Raw genomic sequence first — 25,866 nt, forward strand, 5'->3', positions numbered from 1 at the left:
TATCAGGACCAATCGTAAAGGTACAAGATGAAAAATTTCACACTGACGTACAATGTCAAGATTTCAGCTTCAAAGCAAGCAAAGGATGGCTAAACTGTTTTAAGAAGCGACATGGGATTAGCCACGTGTGTGTGTGTGATTTGGATTTTTGACGTAACTTTAACAATTTTATGGTCATATTGCTACGATGTCTGCAGTGTGGCAGTTTACAGTGATGTCCAGCACTGGGGCATCATGCCACAGACATGTAGCATCATGTCCCACCCAGTCACATTATCCTGACACCGGGCTGACTAGTCCTAACACTAACCTCTTAATGCTGAGTGCCAAGCGAGGCAGCTGTTAGTACCATTTTTATAAGTCTTTGGTATGACTCGGCCGGGGATCAAACTCGTGACCTCCCACATCCGAAGCAGATGCTCTAACCACTAGACCACGGAAGCGGTCATTAGCCACATGACAGTTTCTGGAGAAATCCGCTCTTCAGATTCTGAAGCTGCTATGAACTATTCAGATGAATTGTTGGAAATAATAGAGGACGGTGGATGTTACCAAGAGCAGATTTACAATTGTGAAGAAACTGGATTGTGCTACAAAATGATGCCTGACACCACCCGAGCTGTGAAAAAAGACGAACATAAACAAAGGAGAGATTCATTTTGCTGTTCTGTGTCAATAAAATGGGGAGACACAAACTTAAACCATTATGTATCAGAAAATTCAAATCTCCTGGGTGCTTCCATCATTTGAATATGAAGACCCTCCATTTTCATATGATGCTACAAAAATGCACGGATGACAGCTGCTTTGTTGGAAAAATGGTTTCAAAATGAATTCATTCCAGCAGTTCGATCCCACCTCAGAAATCTGAAGATGGAGCCGAAGGCATTGTTACTATTGGACAACTGCCCCCCACACACCTCCGCAGACAGCCTGGTTAGTAAGGATGGGAAAATAAAAGCCAGCTTCCTCCCAAAGAATATAACTTCCAGGATTCAGCCTGTGGGCCAGGGCATAATATCAGTTTTTAAAATGAATTATAGAAGAGAACTTGTGATAAAGATTGTTTGTGATGAAACCTCAGTCAAGGTGACACTACAAAGTTTAAATCTGAAAGAAGTAATGTACCTTGGCAGCAAATCTTGGGATGCCATTATGTCCAGCTGCACTGAGAAATGCTGGGAGAAAGGACTTGGGGCAGCAGTGATGATGATGATGGTATCCCGTCGTTAGCATGCAGGTCAAAAGCGCGCTGACAAAAGTGTGCAAGGCATAAATTATAATTGTTATTATGTCAAATAAATAAGCAAATATTCGCTCAGTCTTTTCCATGGTTAGATATGATTTTAAAATTTTTACAAAATGAATTTGGTATTTATTGTTTTCTAGGCTTATACTGCGTGAATACGCACCTTGATGTCTGCTCAATGAAAACAGTGAAACCAGTACTTTATTTCTACTCAATATTAAAAGTGTACACACTTTGATGTCTGCTCACTGGATACAGTGATTCAAACTATTAGTTTATTTCATTCGAAATAAGACATTTATCAAAGAAAGTCATTCTAAGATTACAGGCTTATACTTTATGGTGTGCACTTCTGACAGCATGCATTTGACGGGCATATTTCGCTGCATGCTTTTGTCAGCACGCATTTGTCGGAGCACTTTTGACCTGCGTGCTTACGACGGGGTGCCTACTACTCTAGTTTATTTGATGGATTTTCTGAGAATGATGTGTTCAAGGCTGAGGGCATTTGGGAAGTTGATGCAGTCACGCGACAGTGTTAATCAATGGCTCACTTTTGATAATGACTGCCCAGTTGCAGACGTTTCGGATGCGGAAATTATTCAAAATATTACGTTCAATAACACAATTGTGATGCTGATGATGGTGATGCTTCTAATGGTGACAGCGAGGATACCACACCTGAGGATAATCCACTATCAGCAACAGAAGCAGTCAAAAGTTTAGAGTGTGCTTTGAGATGGATGGAGACGCGAGATATTGACGATGCTCAAATTCTTTAGTTGAGAAATATGATTGACTTTGCCAAGAGCAAACATTACAGTAGCAGAAAGCAGCTGAAAATCACTGAGTTTTTCAAACAATAAAAAAGTGTTACGATTCACGGATGAGAAACTTTAGCAGTATGAAATTTACACAGACACCGTTAATTAACCTTCGGATGTACTGTTTCATCATTCGTTATGTAATTTTTGCTAATTTTTTTCCCATTGAATTCAGTCACATAATGATCTGTTACAAAATTATTTAATACTTTAAATCTGTGTGCAGATAATTCTGATGGAAATACTTGTATTGTTGATTCAATATATGTGATGAGATTCGCGAGTGAGTACACTGTGTTGAAACTCTATTCAGGCTATAGATTAGACATGTATATATAAACTATACACATGTATGTACCAATTCCTGATTCTCTTAATAAAGTAATATATTTGATATGCAATCTCTGTTATTACTGCAGGTGTTTTTCTCATTTAATAAACACTGATTTAAAATGGTAACTGTGCCAATGAAGCACACATTTTTGCACCCGCTTTTATTATCCCCCCCCCACAAATCAGTTCAGTTCATAACACGGTTGGGTTCTATGGCTCCCAACTACCATGTTAATTATGAAATGGTATTAATCTGGAAAATGAAACATGAAACAGTTACTGATTAGTGGTGTCGGCACATGCATAGAAACAAAATATGAAGTAAAGCAAATTATGCTATATGCTAATCTTTCAGTATCTCAAAAACTCCTTCACTTGAAAAAGCTGTCTAAATTTAGTGTCTGTTTAAAAAAATTAAAGTTGTTATATGTATCAACATGTGCCATTTAAAAAAGAATCAGTTGGGCCCCCGTTTTCTTCAAAAGAATTTGTAAAACTTCTATTCTAAATATAGATTATATACTTTATAATGCTTGCTACTGGGCAAACTTTAACAATTGAATATAGTTCTACTAAGATCGCAACAAGCAATACAGAACCATTATCGGCATCAGTGACCACTGCTCTATCATAACTAGCACTTAATGGGATAAAAGTTATTTTATTCCTGATTTAAGCCAATTAAGAATTTCGAAAATCGTGATTTTTTGCATGCAGCATGAATCGCTATCTAGAGTTGTGAAATTCAGGCCAAAATCATAAGGGTTGGCAGGTCTGTTGAAAGATTCCATTTTGGGTTTAATTATTGTTAAAGTTTCAGCTACTCTGCATTATTCACATGAAATAGTGTTGGATTTACATCTGGTCCTGCTGGTGCTGGTCTCTTTTCTTCTACAGCTAAAAAACAATCAAATATCCATGCATATACTCAAGTCAGAAAATTCATCTACCAGCCAATAAAAGAGTAAATCAAATAATCAAATAAAAGAAAATAAATAATCATCATTGCAAAACTCAATGGCAAATCAGGCAGAAATCCAACAATCCTTACTCAAGTTATGTCATGGAAATCAAAAGCAGGGCAATCTTCAGGCCATTAGTTCTATAAAGGATCATGTGGATAAATGGAAATCCACGATGGTGAAGGTCTCATAAATAATAAGGTCCATGATAATTTGTTTGATGCCTGACAACCCATAGTCATTCTCTGTTGATCTTATTTTGATGAACCATGGAATCTAACAAAACTGCTACCCCATGAAAAACAGTGAAAAGTAGTTTTTCAGACATTCAGAAATTGAAAGCACAAGTTAAAAGCTAACAGACAACACATCAGCTTCATATTTTGCTACAAGTTCATTACAGCTTCAAAATCCTTGCTGTAATCTTTAGGTCATTCCACCATAACGAATGTACTGGAGAAATTAATTCTATACACACTCAAGGATGCTTTGAAGATGGCAAACAACTTCTGAAGGGAGGTAAATCTGACTAGAACTGAAGGTTCTCGATAATGGAGAGAGACAGCATAGATGAAATACCAGAGACAAACTAAGATTACTAAAATGACAAATTGAACTGCAAACTAAATATTAAGGATTTTTAAAAACAAATTCAACTATTACAGTCTAAAATAAAATAAAGAATTCCAAAGAATGAAAATTTCATCAATAATGTGTGTGTGTGATTTGGATTTTTAATGCAGCTTTAATAATTTTTCAGTCATATTACTACGATGTCTGCAGTATGACAGTTTATAGTGATGTCTAGCACCGGGGCATCAAGCCGCAGATATGTAGCACGATGTCCCACCCAGTCGCTTTATCCCGACACCAGGCCTACCAGCCCTAACAATAACCTCTTAATGTTGAACGTCAAGTGAGGCATCTGTTAGTACCATTTATGTAAGTCTTTGGTATGACTCGACCAGGGATCGAACCCACGACCTCCCGCATCCAAGGCGGACACTCTAACTACTAGGCCACCAGAGCAGTTCTCATCAATAATAAGGTCCTTGATAATTTGTTTGACTTGGGACTGGGATACAATCAGACGTTTATTGTTCCCTTGAGATAAAAGCAGACAAAATACTGTAAAACAACAGAGATCTCCTTTGCCCCTGAAAGACTCCATTTTGGGTTAATTACCATGCAATATTTTATTCTAGTTGCTGCGCCATATCTACCAGCAATGCTACCCACTTGGCATTAAAAAATGCCCCTTTCAGAAAGAACATTCTAGCCTGTTAAATTAAATGGTCAGTCCTTTAAAGTACCCATGCACTCAGAATTTAGCTATTTCAAAGTTGCATGTATTTAGCCCAGTGATTGTACTATTATTGTTTAAGGAGTACTTTCCATTTCTAAATTCAGCACTTTCTATTTGTTTTGTTCTTTTCAACAGTAGTGGTGTATAATTATTGCAAAAGAAGTTGATCAACCTTTCCTAAAGATACAAGTACTGACTATACAAGACTTCAAAATTTTATTCTCCATGACAGAAATAAAGATGACTAATTCTACAAGTGGTATCTGACTGAAAATCACTCTTGACCTATCTTCATTTACTGACACTTCAATTGTCAGTCTGTAGTGTTGACCAACACCTCCATGTGCCTGCTAAGACGTGTTGATTTGAAGGTATTTATCCCTACCCTGTGGTACTTAATCATGGAGAGAAGGTGGAGGAAATTAAGTCCTCCACCACAAAGCGTGAGGAAATCAAAACTGCATGACCTGTATTGAATTGTCCCTTGAGATAAAAAAAGATAAAATGCTGAGAAACTTAAGAGTTCCCCATCCCCTACTTGAAAGGTACAAATGATTCTGAAAGCTCTCCATACCGAAGGAGAGAGAAGAAAGACAAAAGACAAACAAAGGTTACTACAAAGGCAAGCAGAACTGAAAACTAAATATTAAGGAGCTTTTTTTGAAAAATAAACTATTACAGTCTATAAATGAAATTAAGAATATCAAACCACATATAAAACTTGGGACTGAGATGTTTTCAGATAAGTGTTGTTCCCTCAAGGTAGAAGCAGACCAAATGCTGAAAAACTGAAATAATCTCAACTTCTACTGAAAGGCCCCATTTTGGGTTTACTAATTGTGCAATATTTTATTTCAGTTTATGTGCATTATTTACCTGTAGTAGTTGTCTCTACATCTTCTCCTTTAGGTGTTGTCTTCCCTTGTACTAAAGCAAAACACAAAAAGAAACATTTAATCCATGTACATACTCAATTCAGAAAAGTAATTTAGCAGCCAAAAAAAATGTGAATCTAATGGGAAAAATGTTATTAAGAAGTTACCATTAAAGTGCTCACCCAAACACTGCTTTAATTCAAGCAAATACTGTATACATCGGTTTTGCACAAGGTTGTGTACAGAAAGACAAGTCATTGGTGTGCACATCCCCAGGTCTATAGGCTGTAAAATGTGTGTTAATTTCAGGTGCTAAGTGATAAGCTAAAAATACCAAACCATATACAAAACATGGGACTGGGATACTTTCAGACACTTATTGTTCCCTTGAGACAACTTCAGACAAAGTGCTGAGAAACTGATCAGTTTTGCCCTCCTCTTGAAAGACTCCATTTTGGGTTAGTTACCATGCAATATTTTATTCTAGTTGCTGCACCATATCTACCAGCAATGCTACCCACTTGGCATTAAAAAATGCCCCTTTCAGAAAGAACATTCTAGCCTGATAAATTAAATGGTCAGTCCTTTAAAGTACCCATGCACTCAGAATTTAGCTATTTCAAAGTTGCATGTATTTAGCCCAGTGATTGTACTATTATTGTTTAAGGAGTATTTTCCATTTCTAAATTCAGCACTTTCTATTTGTTTTGTTCTTTTCAACAGTAGTGGTGTATAATTATTGCAAAAGAAGTTGATCAACCTTTCCTAAAGATACAAGTACTGACTATACAAGACTTCAAAATTTTATTCTCCATGACAGAAATAAAGATGACTAATTCTACAAGTGGTATCTGACTGAAAATCACTCTTGACCTATCTTCATTTACTGACACTTCAATTGTCAATCTGTAGTGTTGACCAACACCTCCATGTGCCTGCTAAGACGTGTTGATTTGAAGGTATTTATCCCTACCCTGTGGTACTTAATCATGGAGAGAAGGTGGAGGAAATTAAGTCCTCCACCACAAAGCGTGAGGAAATCAAAACTGCATGACCTGTATTGAATTGTCCCTTGAGATAAAAAAAGATAAAATGCTGAGAAACTTAAGAGTTCCCCATCCCCTACTTGAAAGGTACAAATGATTCTGAAAGCTCTCCATACCGAAGGAGAGAGAAGAAAGACAAAAGACAAACAAAGGTTACTACAAAGGCAAGCAGAACTGAAAACTAAATATTAAGGAGCTTTTTTTGAAAAATAAACTATTACAGTCTATAAATGAAATTAAGAATATCAAACCACATATAAAACTTGGGACTGAGATGTTTTCAGATAAGTGTTGTTCCCTCAAGGTAGAAGCAGACCAAATGCTGAGAAACTGAAATAATCTCAACTTCTACTGAAAGGCCCCATTTTGGGTTTACTAATTGTGCAATATTTTATTTCAGTTTATGTGCATTATTTACCTGTAGTAGTTGTCTCTACATCTTCTCCTTTAGGTGTTGTCTTCCCTTGTACTAAAGCAAAACACAAAAAGAAACATTTAATCCATGTACATACTCAATTCAGAAAAGTAATTTAGCAGCCAAAAAAAATGTGAATCTAATGGGAAAAATGTTATTAAGAAGTTACCATTAAAGTGCTCACCCAAACACTGCTTTAATTCAAGCAAATACTGTATACATCGGTTTTGCACAAGGTTGTATACAGAAAGACAAGTCACTGGTGTGCACATCCCCAGGTCTATAGGCTGTAAAATGTGTGTTAATTTCAGGTGCTAAGTGATAAGCTAAAAATACCAAACCATATACAAAACATGGGACTGGGATACTTTCAGACACTTATTGTTCCCTTGAGACAACATCAGACAAAGTGCTGAGAAACTGATCAGTTTTGCCCTCCTCTTGAAAGACTCCATTTTGGGTTAGTTACCATGCAATATTTTATTCTAGTTGCTGCACCATATCTACCAGCAATGCTACCCACTTGGCATTAAAAAATGCCCCTTTCAGAAAGAACATTCTAGCCTGATAAATTAAATGGTCAGTCCTTTAAAGTACCCATGCACTCAGAATTTAGCTATTTCAAAGTTGCATGTATTTAGCCCAGTGATTGTACTATTATTGTTTAAGGAGTACTTTTCCATTTCTAAATTCAGCACTTTCTATTTGTTTTGTTCTTTTCAACAGTAGTGGTGTATAATTATTGCAAAAGAAGTTGATCAACCTTTCCTAAAGATACAAGTACTGACTATACAAGACTTCAAAATTTTATTCTCCATGACAGAAATAAAGATGACTAATTCTACAAGTGGTATCTGACTGAAAATCACTCTTGACCTATCTTCATTTACTGACACTTCAATTGTCAGTCTGTAGTGTTGACCAACACCTCCATGTGCCTGCTAAGACGTGTTGATTTGAAGGTATTTATCCCTACCCTGTGGTACTTAATCATGGAGAGAAGGTGGAGGAAATTAAGTCCTCCACCACAAAGCGTGAGGAAATCAAAACTGCATGACCTGTATTGAATTGTCCCTTGAGATAAAAAAAGATAAAATGCTGAGAAACTTAAGAGTTCCCCATCCCCTACTTGAAAGGTATGAATGATTCTGAAAGCTCTCCATACCCAAGGAAAGAGAAGAAAGACAAAAGACAAACAAAGATTACTACAAAGGCAAACAGAACTGAAAACTAAATATTAAGGAGTTTTTTTTTTAAAAATAAACTATTACAGTTATAAGAAACATTTAATTCATGTACATACTCAATTCAGAAAAGTAATTTAGCAGCCAAAGAAATGTGAATCTAATGGCAAAAAATGTCATTCAGAAGCTACCACTAAAAGTGGCTGCCCCAAAACTGCCTTAATTCAAACAAAAACTAGATACATTGATTTTGCACAAGGTTGTGTACAGAAAGACAAGTCATTGGTGTGCATATCTTCAGGTCTATAGGCTGTAAAATATGTGTCAATTTCAGGTGCTAAGTGATAAGATAAAAATACCAAACCATATACAAAACATGGGACTGGGATACTTTCAGACACTCACTGTTCCCTAGAGACAACATCAGACAAAATGCTGAGAACTGAGGAGTCCTCCTCTCCTCTTGAAAGACTCCAATTTGGGTTTACTTATTGTGCAATATTTCAGTATATATGTGCATTATCCACCTGTATTAGTTGGCTTTACATCTCCTTCTTTAAGTGTTGAGTAATTTTCTCCTGCAGCTAAAAAACTAAAGAATATTCATGTACATGCACACAAATATTGCTTGAATTCAAAACAATAACTGGATATTTGGGTTTGTTTGTTCATTAGAAAAAGAAAGAATGATTATTCCTGCCAGTGAGCACAAACTCACGACCTCGTGTTCCAAAGTCAAGTGTGTGTGTGTGTATGTGTGTGTGTATGTGTGTGTGTGTAAGTCGTACACTTTATCCCCTCGGCCACAGTAACTAGCTGCAAAGTATTATTCCACATACAGAAACATGCCAAATTCATAGAAATTAGTTTCAATGTTTTTTGGTCTCAATAGCAAAAATCTCAACAATCATAAACAGGCAACTCCATTAACAGCATCAACAAATTTATGACTATTTTTTCAATAATGATAAAAAGTTTGTTTTCATATTTTCCCCAGAAAAAAAAAAACCAATATACATGTGGAGACATCCATGAAGAAATCCTAAATCTGATGGACAATTTTCCACCATGAAGAAATCATAAATCTGATGGACAATTTTCCACATTATTATTCATTTCAACAATATGCTGAGGCCACATTAAATAGAAACAATTATCAAACTTCTGTTGTGAATGGCAGGATCACATTTGAAGCTGTCAAACCTTTATTACAAATGACCATTGAATTTTCTAAAACGGGGATAAATGTCTTGCTCTGTTTTGTAGTACAAAAACAACACTGCATTTCCTTTTGTTTAACTTGAAACAAATTTATTATGTTATGAACGAAAGAACTAAAAAATACCCCAATCAGAAAGAATACTATTGCCCAATAAATGAAATGGCAAGTCCCTTACAGAAAGCATGCAGTCTGAATTCAACTAGTTCATAGTACCCAGCCTTGTGACAGAACCATTATTGTTTTAACATGTATATTGCATCCAAGTGTAAATTTTGACATTTTCTGGGGGTTTTTTTTGTTTGTTTTTTAAAGAGAAGTGTTTGTGATCTGGAATTCAACTGACCATACTTCACAGGATAACATTTCATGTTTAATCAAAACAATAAATTTACACTTTTCAAGAGAATTTCAACAAGATGTGCCTCTCGTGAAGTCAGTCTTTGTAACAGTCAGTGTATGTCTGATCAGATTTCTTTGAATAAAGTAAAAGCATAAATTTATTGCAAATGAAATCAATCAACTGTTTCTAAATGTACTTAATATATGAGACTTTTGAAATTACTTTGTTGTCCAACTGTATAACTGAAACAAAGATAAATGATTCCTGGCAAGGTGTCTGATTGTATATCGCTCTTGACGTCTCACTTTCCATGGGTTGTCTTCATTCAATGGCTGATTAAATGTAAATCAGTAATGTTGAGCAGCCCCTCCATGATGAATTTGCCATTGGTGTGCCTGCATAGGCACATTGGTGACTAGTATTTATTTACCACTCATGCAACATTATCGCAAAGCAAAAGTGGTGGGGATAAAGTCTACCACCACGACTGGTGGGCTTCAACAAAAAATCATGTGAGCTGTATTGTCAGACAAAATTTTTGCGTTCATCTCTTTATTGTTGTCCATTCATTGTGTCAGAGCAACGAATTAAAAATTATTTGTTAATGAGGAGAGAGAATTCAAATTAAGATCAATCGTTTAAAACTGACAATTGTTGAACACATTACCAACAGAAGGTATAAGTAACCCATCTAAACAAAATCTCAGGAAGTATTTGTTGAGATGTTTTCTTGAATAAATATTGCATAGATACAAAAAGTTTTGTCTTTTTTGCTAAATCTTCTGTCCCTTGATCTGACATTTTATGTATTTTCTGCAGTGATGTCTGAAATAATTCCTCTTAAAACCAAACCATAAAGCTGTGTGGAATTTATGAGGATAAAAAGCTATTTTCATATTTTCCCATAAAGGATACATGTAGACACAATACATCAATACATTATGCTTCATACTGATTGGAAATTAAAATCTCTGAATAACTCTGATTTTACCATTTTTCATAGTATTATTCATTTCAGCAGCAAGATGAGTTGTGTACATTGTGATGCATATATGCATGCAGAATTCCAGCACAAAACATTCAGTGACAGTGTTCATGGTTACTATAGCAACAAAATGGAGAAAAGGGGTGGAAAAGTATTTGTTGACAAAAGAATCAAATATAATGTATACTTTTCCATCAAATATTGTTGTTCAAAACGTGCAAATGGACAGTTAAATTTCTGTCTTCCTATCACTTTTAATATACTCAGTTCACTAGTTTTAGACCTTTGCAAAATAGGTAGAATTTTACTTTCAAACATGTCCATATAGTTCAGCATGTTATCATATTTCAATGGTGCAATATTTCTATAGTGTTGTTAATTACAAAGGGTCTCCATTTAAAATATAATTCTATTCACCCAAAAGTAATAATTCTATTCACCCAAAAGTAATGTTAGTGCCTGAAAGGTTTAAAAGACCTTTTCAATTAATATTATTGGCAGAATCTTTAATCCAACATAGAACATCATTCATTTTTCAAATAACTCAAAGTGATCATCCTGTTATTATGAATGTAAAATACTATTATATATTATGCATGTAGAAAAATTCTAATGGTTGTTTTAGTGTGAAGTGATATTAAAAAATTGTTGAAAGGAAGATGTCTAATATTTTTATGTAAACACATCTATAAGTAAGCAATTACTATTGCTAACAAGAATAAATTTGACAAATGCAAGTATATCTATACATGTGACAAAGCTCATAATTGACACAGAACCCATATACAGTTTTATTAACTGTTGTGGCCTCGAATGATTTTTATCACATCATGTAGAAACAAAACAAAAATATTTTTTTATTTCAAAATACAACAAATGTTCAAAATATTGGTATTTTGTTAATGGATTTAATGCTGTCTGGACTATTTCTATACTCATACTAAACAAAATTGTATTTTTGCCATCTCCACTACTGAATCTTCAGTAAGTCTTAACTTTACAATCTGTTAATATACAAACAAAATGCATCTAACTAGTATTGGATACATTATATTTATGATTTCTTTAATAGCTGTATAATGAATGCATTCTTTAACATATAACCACAATCAGTTTTAAAATAACTTTCTTTACAACTTTAGCTATTTGAAGATCTTATTTTTAATACATCTTCTAATGTTGAACAAGTCTGAGCACAACTGTCAATTATTTACTTAATCTAAGACTATTTAGTTCTGTAATATTCTAGTGTCTACATCTAATAGATTTTACTGTAATATCAGGTACGGCGGTATTATTATAGCCATTAGTTTGGGTATTCTCTTGAAAGAACATATTGGTGTCCTACTTTTCGGTTGCATATGGTACAAAACATCTGCTGATACCAGTGCTGTTACAAAGCCAAGTGTACTGAGCTCTTTGATCTGTACCGCCATGTGATCCTTCAACGAATAATAGTAAGAACACTGAGATCTGAGTTTGCAACACTGGATGGGAGCTTGTGTCCAGTACACATGTATGCAAGTAATGTTGGCTGTCAAGTATTTTTTCAGTGGGGGTGCAGATATAATGACTTGCCTGGAAGTCAATATTAATCAAAGTAATGGCATTTACAAAATTCCTTCTTGTTGATTATGAGTCAAAGATTTAGAATTGTGAGGTTTTCAGTGATGATTATTACCTGCAAACTGCCAAAATATCTGAAATAGATTTCTCAGCAACAAGCTTAGCAGATGATGATTGCAACCAGGTAAACCACAGAATAATTAGTGTGCATTAAATTCTGCAGGTGGACATTGTAAGCTTTAGATTGATTATATTTAAAAGTATTTAGATAATGCTAGAGCTGTGTTTTTCAAGGCGATAAACACTGAAAACCAAACAAGTCTAACTTTATATTTGGACCAGACTGAATTGCACAAACTGCTAACTTTACATGTGAACCTTGCTGAATTGCAAGTAGTTATTTTTCATACACAAGAAAAATATTTTTTGTGCAAATCAAATTTAAAATAAACCTTTCTTAAAAGTTCGTCATGTGGAATTTGAGGAACTTATTTACAAGCAAATTTTTAAAAATTAAAGAAGGCTGAAATTTAAACAACTGTGATTTATTATTCTGAACACAGTGCCATTTGTTTATTACCAAAGTGTTTAAGTGTTTTTAGTCTATGACATTAGTTATAGCAGTATATTTTTTCCATCACTGAACTTATTGAGGACTGTTAAAGGATTAAATTTTCATTCAATATATTTTAGCTTTTAATATGTGGTCTCACTTCACTTTTGAAATCTTCGTATTTGAATTAAACATTTTTTTCTTTTAAAGTTCATGTGTATGTTGAATCCAGAGGCAGTAGAGGATCAAACATTTTTTCATATGCAATTTTTTTATGGGCACACTTTTTTATTACATTTAATTAAACTTCTTAGTTCTCAAACATTTTAGGATAATCAAAACAGAACCAAATTTATTCAACTCTTTATGTTCATTGACCTACTTCTGAAACTAGCTAGGTGAAACAGATAAAAAAGATTTCCATCAGGTCAAAAGTTCAGCTACTGAATGAATGTGTTAAGCTACTGAATGAATGTGTTCAGCTACTGAATGCAGGTCTTGATTATTTGATTCCAAAATCACATAAATTTCAATTTGATGTAATAAGAGTAGGTTCATTACATAGTGGATAATCTCTCATATCTGTCTCTCAAGTCCATTTCCTTTTCAATTTCATTGTTGTCTGAGAGACAGAGAGAGAGAGAGAGAGAGAGAGAGAGATAGAAGAGCAAAATGAACTTTAAAGCACAAGACAAGTTTCATGATTTTTTTTTTCATTTAATTTTATTATTCTAAATTTTAGCTATGCAAATGAATGAAAATTGTAGTAAAAAACTTGACACCCTTAAAAATGAATGATTGATCCCTTTCAAGCATGTTCAAGTTCTCGCTCTTGGTCACGCAATGTATCCCCAAATATGAGAAAAGGCTCTGCACATGACAAACTCACTGATCAACAAGCTTGACAACTAGTTTAATTGCAATTTTGTGGAATATGAATTTGTTATGGAATAGGATGGATATTTCAGAGCAAACTTTCTTATCAATACATGATAATGTGATAAACATGTGGTCAATTAATGCAGATAATTAAATTTCTCAAATGTGGCAACTTCAGTATTTTGCTATTTACACCTCTACACTTAAACAAAACCTTAATGAACTTTATTCTAATTAAGACTACCCCATTTATGTTTTCTAATCAATATCAACCGTCAATGAGAGAGCTGCAACTACTGAACAGCAACATATTGTTTACATCAATATCAACTGCTGACAACAGATTTTCCCAGTCAAATAAGCTTGTTGTAATGTTGCAACGATGCAAAGCCATTATCTACTGGACTGTAACTCATGCTATCTCCCTGATATTGTTAGCAAACGATTAATGACTGGCTGAAATAAGACATCTGTAAATGTCACAGTCCTCTGCCATAAAATGATGGGATCCACATACTGAGCTAGGAGATGTCCTCCATAAATAAATGGCCCCTGTGTGCCCAGGGTTAAATTGTGTTCATGGTAATTACAATTATCAAACCTCCATTGTTAATTGTGGGACCATAATTGTGATGTTAAATACAATGTGCCCTGTGACAGAAACACACATTTCTCAGGCAGAAATTGATATCTTTTGATGCTAACCAATTTCAAAATTTATAACACAGTTGACAATTGTCACTGCCTTGATTTCTGCAGAAAGTCAGATGAAGTCTTTAATGGGGAAAGACCATTTGATTTTCTATGGACAGGGGTAGGGGTGAAGCTTAAATGCTGGAAAACAAATGTCTTGCTCTGATTTGCAGTATCAACAGACTTTATTCCATTCCTTATCTTACTTCCAACAAATTGATCTTCTCATGAAAAATGAAAAAAAAATCTGTCTAAAAGAACATTCTAGCCCCATAAATTAAATGGTCAGTCCCTTACAACACCCATGCAGTCAAAAATGAATAAGTTCAACACATTGTATATTCAGCCTAGTGACTGTGCCATTACTGATTAAGGAATGATCACATGGTTTGCATTTAAGTGTTAATAAAAGCGTTCTTTTTTTTCTTCAACAGAAGTGGTTTGTCATTTGGAATTTTATAGAAAATTACTTTTCACTGTAACAACTGGATGAATTTATAGGGTATTCATGAGAAGCTGAACAAAGTGTGCCTCTTGTCAAGTAAGTGCACATTTCCTCTGATATTATTATATAGTAAAAGTTTAAAATTATTGCAAAAGAAGTCGATCAACCTTACATAAATATATATGTACTGACTTTGCATGACTTTGAAATTATTATTCTATTGCCCATAAACCATGACTGAAATAAAGATGACTGATTTTGCAAATGGTGTCCACTTTAAATCACTCTTGAGGTCTCTTTCACTGGAACGGAAGTCTTCATTCACTGACTGTTCAAATGTCAGTCAAATGTTAACCAATCCCTCCATGGTGGAGTTGCCAAAGGAGTGCCTGCTGAGACAAGGTGATTTGAAGGCATTTATCCATACCCTGAAGTGCATGATCATGGAGCAAATGTGGAGATATTAAGTCCTCCACTACAAAGCATAAGGAAAACATGAGCTGTATTGTATTATTCCCTTCTGATAAATCAGAAAAAATGCTGAGATAATGAAGAATTCTCCCCATCCTTCTTGAAAGACACTATTTTGAATGTTCTCCAGAGCCAAGAAAGAGATGAAAGACAAATGTCAAGCAAGATTACTACACAGTCAAGTTAAACTGAAAACAAAATATTAAGGATATTTTTAAAATCAAACTATTACAGTCTATAAATGAAATTAATAATAGCTAACCATCTAGCAAACTCAGGACTGAGAAACTGTACACTACATATTGTTCCCTCAAAGTAAAAGCTAACAAAATGCTGAGAAACTTAAGAGTTATCCCCTCATCTTCAAAGACTATTTTGGGGTTTACTTTTTATGCAAGGTTTTATTTCAGTGTATGTACACTATTTACCTGTAGTAGTTAACTTTCCTTTTGGAGGTGAAGGACTCATTCTTCTTGAAGCTAAAAAATAAAGAAACATTCATGTACATGCTCAATTCAGAAAATTCATTTTGCAACCAATGAAAATGTGAATCTAAAGAAGGAATTAAATGGTCATTATGAAGTTGCCACTAGAACTATTACCACAAAACTGCTTCAATTCAAACAAAACATGAATACTTGGATTTGCACAGACAAGAAATCTGTGTGCATGTCCTATTTCTATAGACTCTGGGACTTGACAATTTTATAACAGTTGGTTTATTCTGGGCAAGATGACTGAAAAATTCAACTCCCCTTGGTGGAATCTTAGCTTGCCCAAACATAATACCCCAACATGTGTACAATAATAATATAAAGTATGGGATATTTAAGGAAATTACATTATATTCATTTTCATATTCATTTTCTTTTTATCTCTGTTGGCACCTTAAAACTATATGCCAATAATTAAAGTTATAAAAAAAAGATATGTAATTATTTATTTAATTGTTTGTCAAGCTGTTAAGTGTGTCTCCTGTAATTGTCACATAAACAACAGATTTGTTGTTTATGGCACTGATGTTTGGCACCACTTGTGGCTGCCACACATCTGTACATCACTCATGCTCTGAATGGAATCCTGGTGATTATCATTAAACACCTATACTTTTTACTTCCAAATACACTTGCTAAAACAAAATCTCATGAGTTATTAAAATTAAATTATTGAAAAACAATATAAATGGGAAGTTCTTTTAGAATTATTCTCAATTTACATGTATAACAAAACATCAAATCTTGTGTGAAATTCGCTGGACAACTGTCTGGTTGTTTCCAAGTTGTATGTGGTGTTCAGCAAGGTGAAAATCTCTTTCACAGTTTTTGAATTAATGATCTGGAGGGTTTTCTACAAGAAAATGATTGTATAGGAACTGCATTAGGGACATAAGTTTCTGACACTGAAATGTACTTAAAATCATTGATTTTACTATATGCAGATGACACTGTACTATTTACAACTGATGCAGACTCTTTCAATCAAAACCTAATTGTTTTCTTTGAGTACCCTAAAATCTGGAAACTAACTGTAATTTTAACACAAACAAAAATATTAATTTTTGTATCATGTAAATGCATTTACTTAAAATTTACATTGGGCAGAAATACCATTTCTGTGAGGAATTTATTACCTAGGTATTATCTTTTCCAAAAATGTTAGATTTTAAAAGCCATAAAACACAACATTCAACAAGCAAAAAGAGTCATTTATCTTCTCAGACTATAAAAGAATACCGGTAAACAACCTGCACATTCCAAAAGATTTATAGTTACAACTGCTGGATCAAAAAATTCTACCCATTCTGCAATATAGATGTTAAGTTTGGGGGTTTGAAAGTACACAACTTATTAAAATGTTGACCATGAATTCCCATGACAAAACAACACAGAAAGAGTTCACAAGTCATTCTCCTGTATTCATAGCTTGGTAGTAAACAAATTGAAATTCATATTAAATGTATGATTGGATTTTGGATCTGAATAATATATGTAAAATTTACCAAAATTTCCAAAACGTAAAAATACAATATCATGTTGAGTGACATCCATTCTAGCTTTATTTATAAATCATTCGAGCATATTGCAAACATATTGAATTCAGTTGGAAGAATTGTGCTACTCTACCAAGCATCAACATATAACCCTCAAAGTCTGAAAACAAGTGTTGTACTATCATTAAATGACTTATTTATACAGGAACGGAGCGCAAAATTAGAAGCTACATCAAAAAGTACAACTTACAAAATAGTCAAAAATGATTTGAACTTTGAGAAGTTTCTGATGTCTCTAGAAAGAAATGTTTATTTGCCTTTGCTAAAATTTAGAACTAGCAACCACAAACTTCCAACAGTCAGGGCATTAGGAAAACATACCAAGACAGAAAATGCCAGACATAACTGATGAATTTCACTATTTATTTGAATATCCTTTTTCTCAAAAGAAAGATGCAAATTCTTACCATCTTTTTACAGTATTAATTCTAATGTGATAAAGTTTTGTTAAACTCTTTTCCTCCAAACAATACCCAAGATTAACAGGTCTTTCATAATTTATTAAGAAATTTAGGAAAAAAATTATCTAATTGCTAGAAACATTAGAATTTGCAATCAATAACTGGATGCACACTTCAATACGTGTGTGTGTGTGTGTATGTGTGTGTGTGTGTGTGCATATATTTATACATAATATGCCAATATGTATTTACGTATGGGTTGGTATACAAATTTAAGCATTGTTTTGGGAGTCAGGAAAGTCGATTTGTGAATACCTGCTGCTGTAAATTTATGTGTTAATTTGAAGTGCTCATTGATAACCTAAAAGCATAACAGCAGTTCTCCTGCTGGCTTGTTTTCTTTGCCATCATGTTGACAATAAACAACTTACTTGAGGATTAGTGAACAGAGTTTATTTTATATTGAATAAGTATTTTGTTGACTCGTACTGTACCACAGGTTGTTCCATTATTTGGTTCTTGTAGAAGAAAAATCAGTCACAGGAAGCTGAACATGTAAAGTAATTGATAAAAATAATATCATATACATATGCGCATTTATCTCTTTACTGTTTTTAGACTCCTTGTGTCAGTTAAATCACCTAGGGTTATTTGTAAATGAAGGAATTCAAATTAAGAACAGTTGTTTAAAATGGGGCAATGGTCTTGCTCCAAACAAAGTTGTAATTCAATCTTTTCTTATTAACAATAAAATCACTTGACTGTTTGGCTCCATTTCTGTAGAACGACCCTGTATCAAAATTATTTAATATATATATATATATATATATATATATATATATATATTCTTGTTTTGCTCCCTCCCACTCCTCCTTGTTGAGCTCTCATATGTCACTACTCTGTCCAAAATGAGAAGTTGCTTCTCCCTAAAATTTAATTACAGCTTGACCCCTGAATCATGTCTTTAATGGCAAGATATTTTATGTACGTTGTGTGATGTTTGAAATACTGTTGAAACAACATAAATTTATACATGGAATTCCATGAGGATAAAAAGACAGCTATATGTAATATATAGCAATATTATTAGGATACATGTAGATATAATATATCCATGCAGAATGTTCTCTATTTGATGGATAAAAAGTCTCTGAATATCTGAGATTTGACAATGTTCCACATTATTATTCATTTTAGCAGTAAGCTGCATTCAAATAATTACAATTATCAACATTTCATTGTTAATTGTTGGGCCATAACTGGGGTTGTAAATTACAAATTACTTTTTCAGACAGCTTGATTTGACAGGAACACACCTTTCCCAGTCTAAAATTGACCTAAGCATTTGAAGCTATACATTGTCAATATTTATAACAATGTTGACAATGGTCAGTGCCTTGATTTCCATGGAAAATCATCAAAGTCAAGTTTTTATTGGAGAGTGACTGTTTGATTTTCTACAGGCAGGGGTGGGGGATTAAAGGCTTGAAACAATTTTCATGCTCTGATTTGTAGTTTAAGAAAAATACCGTATTCCATTCCTTATTACTCAAGAAACCAACTTATCTTGTAATGAAAGCAAATAGATACCTCCACTGAATATTACAGCCTAGCTAAATAAATTAAATGATCACACCCTTACCATACACATGCAGTCTGCACTGAATTCATTGTGTATATTCAGCCTAGTGACTGTGCCATTGTTGTTAAGGAATAATTAGACACATGATTTGCATTTTAGAGCAAATTTAGCATGTTCTGTTGGGTTTTTCTTAAGTGGGTTGTCACTTGGAATTTAATTGTCCATATCTCTGAGGATTACTTTTTCTTTGTAACAACAGGATAACATTATGGTATTCAAGAGAAGTTGAACCTGGTGTGCCTCTTGTCAAATAAGTGCACAAGATTCCTCATATTTTTAAAAATAAGTAAAAGTGTAAAATTATTACAATAAGAATCGATCACTCTTTCCTAAATATACATGTATCCAAGACTCTGAATTTGTTTGTTCAAAAACATGATCAAAAGAAAAATGACAGATTCTGCATATGGTATCCTATTGTAAATTACTCTTGAGGTCTCAATCTCTGAATGATGGTCATTATTCATTGACTGATCAAATGTCAGCTGTTGTTGTTGTTGTTGTAGGGTTTAATGCCATTTTTCAGCACACGATAGGCTATACATGGCGGCCAGTATTAATGGTGGAGGAAGAAACCGGGAAATCACCGGAAAGAACCACCGACCCTCGAGAAGCTACTGGCAAGCTTTCTCACATACCCACATTGGCCGAATCCGAGACTCGAACCCACGCAGACAGAGGTGAGATGGCAATGATCCGTAGGTGAGATGGCAATGATCCGTAATGGTGAGCGCTTTAGACCACTCGGCCACTCGTGGCCCCCAAATGTCAGCTGTAATGTCAACCAAACCTTAAAATGGTGGAATTGCCAAAGGAGTGTCTGATGAGGCTTGATTTGTAGGTATTTATCCCTACTCTGCAGTGCAGGATCATACAGCAAACATGGAGGAAATTAAGTTCCTGCACCACCAAGCATGAGGAAATGAAACTTGCATGTGCTATATTGTACTGTTTCCTCAAGATAAAAACTGAAGAGTTCTCCCCATCTCTCTTCAAGGACTCTTTTTAAAAGTTCTCCTATGCCAAGAGTGGATAGATGAAAAACAAAAAAACAAAAAAAAATTACTACAAAGGCAAACTGAGCTGAGAACTAAATATTAAGGACTTTAAAAAAATTAAACTATTAGTTGAACAATGAATTAACAATTCCAAACCATGCACAAACTTGGGACTTTCAAATACTTTTTGTTCCCTCAAGGTTAAAACAGACTAAATGCAGAGAAACTGAAGAGTTCTCCCCTCCTCTTGAAAGAATCCATTTTAGGTTTAGTTATTGTGCAACATTTTTAGTTGAGTTTATGTGCATTATTTATTTGCAGTAGTTGTCATTACATCTCCTTTAGGTGATGAGTCATTTTTTCCTGCAGCTACAAAAACAAAGAAATTTCATGCATATGCTCAATTCAGTAAAATTCATCATGATAGACAACATAAGTCTGATCCTAAGAATGGTATAAATAATCATTAAGAAGTTGCAACTAAAAGTACTCACCCAAAAACTGCCTGAATTCAAACAAAAACTGGATAAGTCATTTATGTGCATATTCTAAGTTTATAGGCTGTAAAAATAGAGTTAAACCTGCCAATCATAAAACTCTAATATTAATTTCTTCTTAATGAGACCTAGACTAGATTCAGCAAAAATCAATTACATTAGACTGTCTACAATCCATTATGGTGTAGTCAAAGCTGATTTAGAAGCAGTATATCTGCAAACCAATCAATATCAGACAATCTCATCCAAAATTTTTCAATGCTTCATAGTAAAATTAATTTTAAAAAAGTAGTCATTCTATAATGCCACAGTACAATGCTATTCATTCAAAGATTTTGATATGCTTCATACAAATAAAACTGTCAAAATTGTAGAAAACTTCACCAGGTACCCAATGATCATAATGATAGGTTACCCAGGTAACTAGATCAAAGAGAAATTATATTAAATGTCAAATGGAAATGCTTTGCTGTAGGTTCATACATGCCAACCCCAATGAGGTAAAAATCATTACAAATAAATGTGGCAAAAAAGCGTTTCTAAGCATAAAAAGAGTAATCTATATATTACATGCCATAATTATGGAAAACCATAGGGAAAATGTACATTTTTTTGCCACTTACATGGATCTGCAATTAGCTAAAATTCTTGTCAAAAATCGTCCATGTGGATCAGTATGAGACTACAGACACAAAGCAAAATGATAATTTCTACACAACATACACTTCAACTGGTCTACATGTCTAGCATTTGCTGAATAGTTATAAAGTCCACACATTCTGAATGCTGTATTACATCATTGTCACATTCCTCTTTCATCATTTGTAAAGTACTATTGATTTGTCCTTTTCTTAAGGCATGTTTTTCAGTTAACAAAATGAAAATGAGAAAAAAAGAAGCTACAGTATTGCAAATTAAATCCCAAAATAATCCATGAATTACAGACACAAAATCCTAATAATTTAAAGTCCTGAATAAAACTCAGGTGATGACATGTCTGTTACAGCTTAATATATTAGTCTGATGTGTCAACAGTCTTTTGTTGAATCACAGTAATATAATTCCAGGTTTGAATTCAGTATAAATTCCAGGGAATGTCTTTATCCAAGATCAAGCAGAAATGAACTTAATTTTGGACAAGGTCAAGTCCAGCATACAATGTTACATTACATAGCATGTAATGAAATAATTTTTTTTAAAGCTAACAAACAATCAATTAAATTACAATCTACATAACAAATAATGATTTTTATTTGCTAGATACTGTCATATAATTCACCTGGATATAATTCAATCATGGTTATTTTGCACCCAACACTGTGTCATGTGTGAATGGCAGTTGTCTTTAAGATATAGGGTGATTTTCCCTCTCATTTGCGAAATCATCTGCTTCATTTGTGGTCTTCACGAATTCATCAAATGAATTTATTTTCTCCAAATCTTCTGGGCAACACTGGGTCATCGATGTCCATGCACAAACCCCCAATATTGTGTCACTTTTTGTTCCATTGTTTTGATTTACTTCTGAAATTCCCATGAATACCAGTGAAAATGAACCAAAGTTAGCTTCCATATCTTGGCTGTCTTTGTATATTCAAAAACAAAAATAGCCTTTCAAAAATAAAGAAAAACCAGCTTCAAAATATCCAAAGTCGGATTCCCAAGTCAGCTTGCTTTGTAATAAAAATAACCTTTGTCTTCGATGTCCTGTCTGTCAGTCTGTCAGTAAGTTCAAAGAAAGAGTTTACTGCTCGCTGCTAGTTGTGTTTATTCACCACCTGGGCTTCTATGTGCTTGGCATCTGTAGTTATAATTGATACAAATGGGCATTTATGTCTGCGAGTAATTAGTATACACAGCAATAACTTGCTTTAATGATACTTTTGTAACCTATGCTTGCAAAAAGATTGTCTCTTGCACCCCAGTGAATGTGATTTCAAATAATGGTTTTTATTTGCGAGATAATGTCATTTAGTTGACCTGGATATAATTCAATCTTGGTTATTTTGCACCTAGCACCAAGTCATGTGTGAATGACAGTTGTCTTCAAAATATCAGTTGATTATTTCCCTCTCATTTGTGATATTGTACAATTCTGACAATGTAAAATTGTTGTTGTTGTTAAATGGTTTAATGTCATTTTTCAACAAGATAGGCTAAGCATGGTGGCTAGAATAAATGGAGGAAGAACCTGGGAAAACACAGGAAAGAATCACCAACTCACGAGAAGTTCCAATGTAAAGTTAACGGAGGAAAAAGGAATATATAAGATATATATATTATATATCCACAATATCTGCATGATCTCTCCAATCATGGTCATACCATATGCAAAATAATTACCTTCTGAAGCTGAAGTTGATTGTTGCAACTGTACTGATGTTGAATTTGTGACTGTTGCAACCACTTGTTCCTTCCGCTTGGATTCTGCAAAAATAAATTGGTTAAAAAACATCCATTTACTCACTCAGCTGAGAAATAAGAAACATACATCGAGAAGAATGTAAGAATGGGACCTTGTCTAATCTATGTACGCAAATACTGAACACAAAGTAGCTGAGTATGAAGTTACCATTAACAGTTCATTCTGCATTTCATGCTACACTCTGAAAAGAATAAAAGGCAACATAAGCATGAGTTCCTTGAAAGGTCTGATAGTCTACTCTCTCAAAGGAATTCCAAGGAAGTGAAGGTAACACCATTTCTTTTTGTTAACTGCAGAGTGTTTAAACCACTGACATTCTTGAACAATATTTAAAATTAGCCACTGTAGCAGCCATACTGGATGTAAGATTGGCACCATTTTCATTTAGGAAAAGTAGAGACTATTAGAGGACTTCATGTAGAAAACCCTATGTTGATATGAGTATCTGGAAGTTTTTAATATAATATCATCAGCTACAGCAATATTATCACATCCATTAGTTTGGAGCTTGTATCCAGTACACATGTATGCAAGCAACATTGGCTGTCAGGTATTATTTTAAGTGCAGGTGCAGATATAATGAGGGGTCTGAAAGTCAATATTAATCAGGGTACTGGCATTTATTAAATTCCTTTTCACTGATTCTGAATCAAAGATTTTGAATTGTGAGGTTTTCAATTACTTGCAACCTGCCAAAAATATCTTAAATGAAACAGATTTCTCAGCAACAAGTTTAGCAGATTATGACTGGGTCCAGGTAAACCACAGAATAATTAGTGTGCATGAAATTTTGCAGGTAGACATTGCAAGCTTTGGATTGAACTGTATTTTATTTAAAAGTATTTTGATAATGAAAAAGCTGTTTTTCAAGGTGATAAACACTGAAAACCAAACAAGTCTAACTTTAGTGTTGGGCCATGCTGAAATGTACAAATGCTAACTTCACATGGGAACCTTACTGAATTGCAGGTAGTTATGTTTCATATAATATAAACCATAATATGAATTTGTGTGCATATCAAATTTAAAATAAACCATTTTTATTAAAACTTTCTGTGAAAAATTTATCATATTTAATTTGAGGAATTTATTTACAAGCAAAGTTTTAAAATTGAAGGAGTCAGAAATTTAAACAACTGTGATTTATTATTCTAAAAATATGCATTGCTGCCAAGGCTAAGCAGTTTTCCTCACAGAAAATTATTCTGTAAAGAAGAGCAGTGCATTTATTTATTACCTAGTAAGTATTTAAATGTTAGTCTATGACATTAGTTATAGCAGTATATTTTTTCCATCACTGAACTTATTGAGAACTGTTCATGGATTACATTTTCATTCAAGACCTTTTAGTTTTTAACATATGGACTCAATTTGTTTTTGAAATCTTAATAATCAGATCAAACATTTTTTCCCTTGCTGTGTATATTGAATCCAGGTGCAATAGAACATCAAATTTTATTTCATATGCAATTTTATATGGGCAGACTTTTTTCATTACATTTTTTAGTTGTCAAACATTTTAGGAAAATTAAAATGGAACAAAATAGATTCACCTCTCTATGTCACTGACCTACTTCTGAAACTAGTCCAGTAAAATAGATAAAAAAGATTTCCATCAGGTCCAAGGTTCAGCTACTGAATGAATGTGTTCAGCTACTGAAAGAAGGTGTTGATTATTAGATTCCATAGTCACATTTTGATGTGGTAAGAGTGGGTTCAATAAATAGCAGATAATCTCTCTATCATTCTCCAGTCTATTTCCTTTTCAACTTCACTGTTTAGGGACTGAGCAAGAAGCAGAACAGGTACAACTTTATAACACAAGAAGAGTTTCATGCTTTCTCTTTCTCTTTTTTAATCTGGCTAGGCAATGAAGAAATACCATGGAGCCAGAAACTGGACACCCCTTAAAAATGAATGGTTGGTCCCTTTCAAGCTTGTTATAGTTATCATTCCAGGTTGTGCAATGTATCCCCCAATAATGAGAAAAGGCTCTGTATATTAAAGACTCATTAATAAACTTGTTACTGAATGGGATGGCCATGTCATAGGACATGCAAATCAATAGCTGATAACACATAACATGTGATAAACCTCCAGTATACTCCAGCAAAAAATGAATTCTCAAATTTGACAAACTCATCATTTTTATAACTCTACATTTCCACACACATTGTTTACATCAATGTCCACTACTGACAACAGACTTTCCAGGTCAAATAAGCCTGCTGTAATGTTGCTTTCACTGATGTACTTTGACAATTATGCAAAGACCTAATCTATTGGTTTATAGCTTGTACTATATCTCTGATATTAGCACACACTAATGATTGACCAAGATATGATATCCAAAGATGTCATTATTATCTACCTTAAAAATATAGCATCCACATACCGAGTTTGGTGACCTCATCCATAAATATATGGCTCCCACACGAGGGATTTAAGTTGAGATAATATTAATTTCAAACAATTATCAAACATTGTTAATTACAGCAGTGTAAC

The 25,866-nt window shown here is 33.8% G+C and overlaps 1 protein-coding gene across 6 annotated transcripts in view; it reads right to left on the minus strand.

Annotated features, from left to right (window-relative positions):
• Positions 1-25,866, minus strand: part of LOC149802745 (uncharacterized) — a 135,141-nt gene that overhangs the window by 47,490 nt on the left and 61,785 nt on the right. For all 6 annotated transcript variants that reach the window (XM_089952158.1, XM_089952159.1, XM_089952157.1 and 3 more), the window contains 4 exons: positions 23,280-23,363; positions 15,777-15,827; positions 7,014-7,064; positions 5,551-5,601 (listed from right to left, as the gene is read on the minus strand). In XM_089952158.1, coding sequence (XP_089808284.1) covers positions 5,551-5,601; positions 7,014-7,064; positions 15,777-15,827; positions 23,280-23,363 — 237 coding nt within the window. The remainder of the gene's footprint in view (positions 1-5,550; positions 5,602-7,013; positions 7,065-15,776; positions 15,828-23,279; positions 23,364-25,866) is intronic.

Source organism: Sinohyriopsis cumingii, chromosome 3, assembly GCF_028554795.1.
Source record: "Sinohyriopsis cumingii isolate HCF-2022 chromosome 3, ASM2855479v2, whole genome shotgun sequence".
In the NCBI taxonomy this organism is placed as follows: Eukaryota; Metazoa; Mollusca; class Bivalvia; order Unionida; family Unionidae; genus Sinohyriopsis; species Sinohyriopsis cumingii.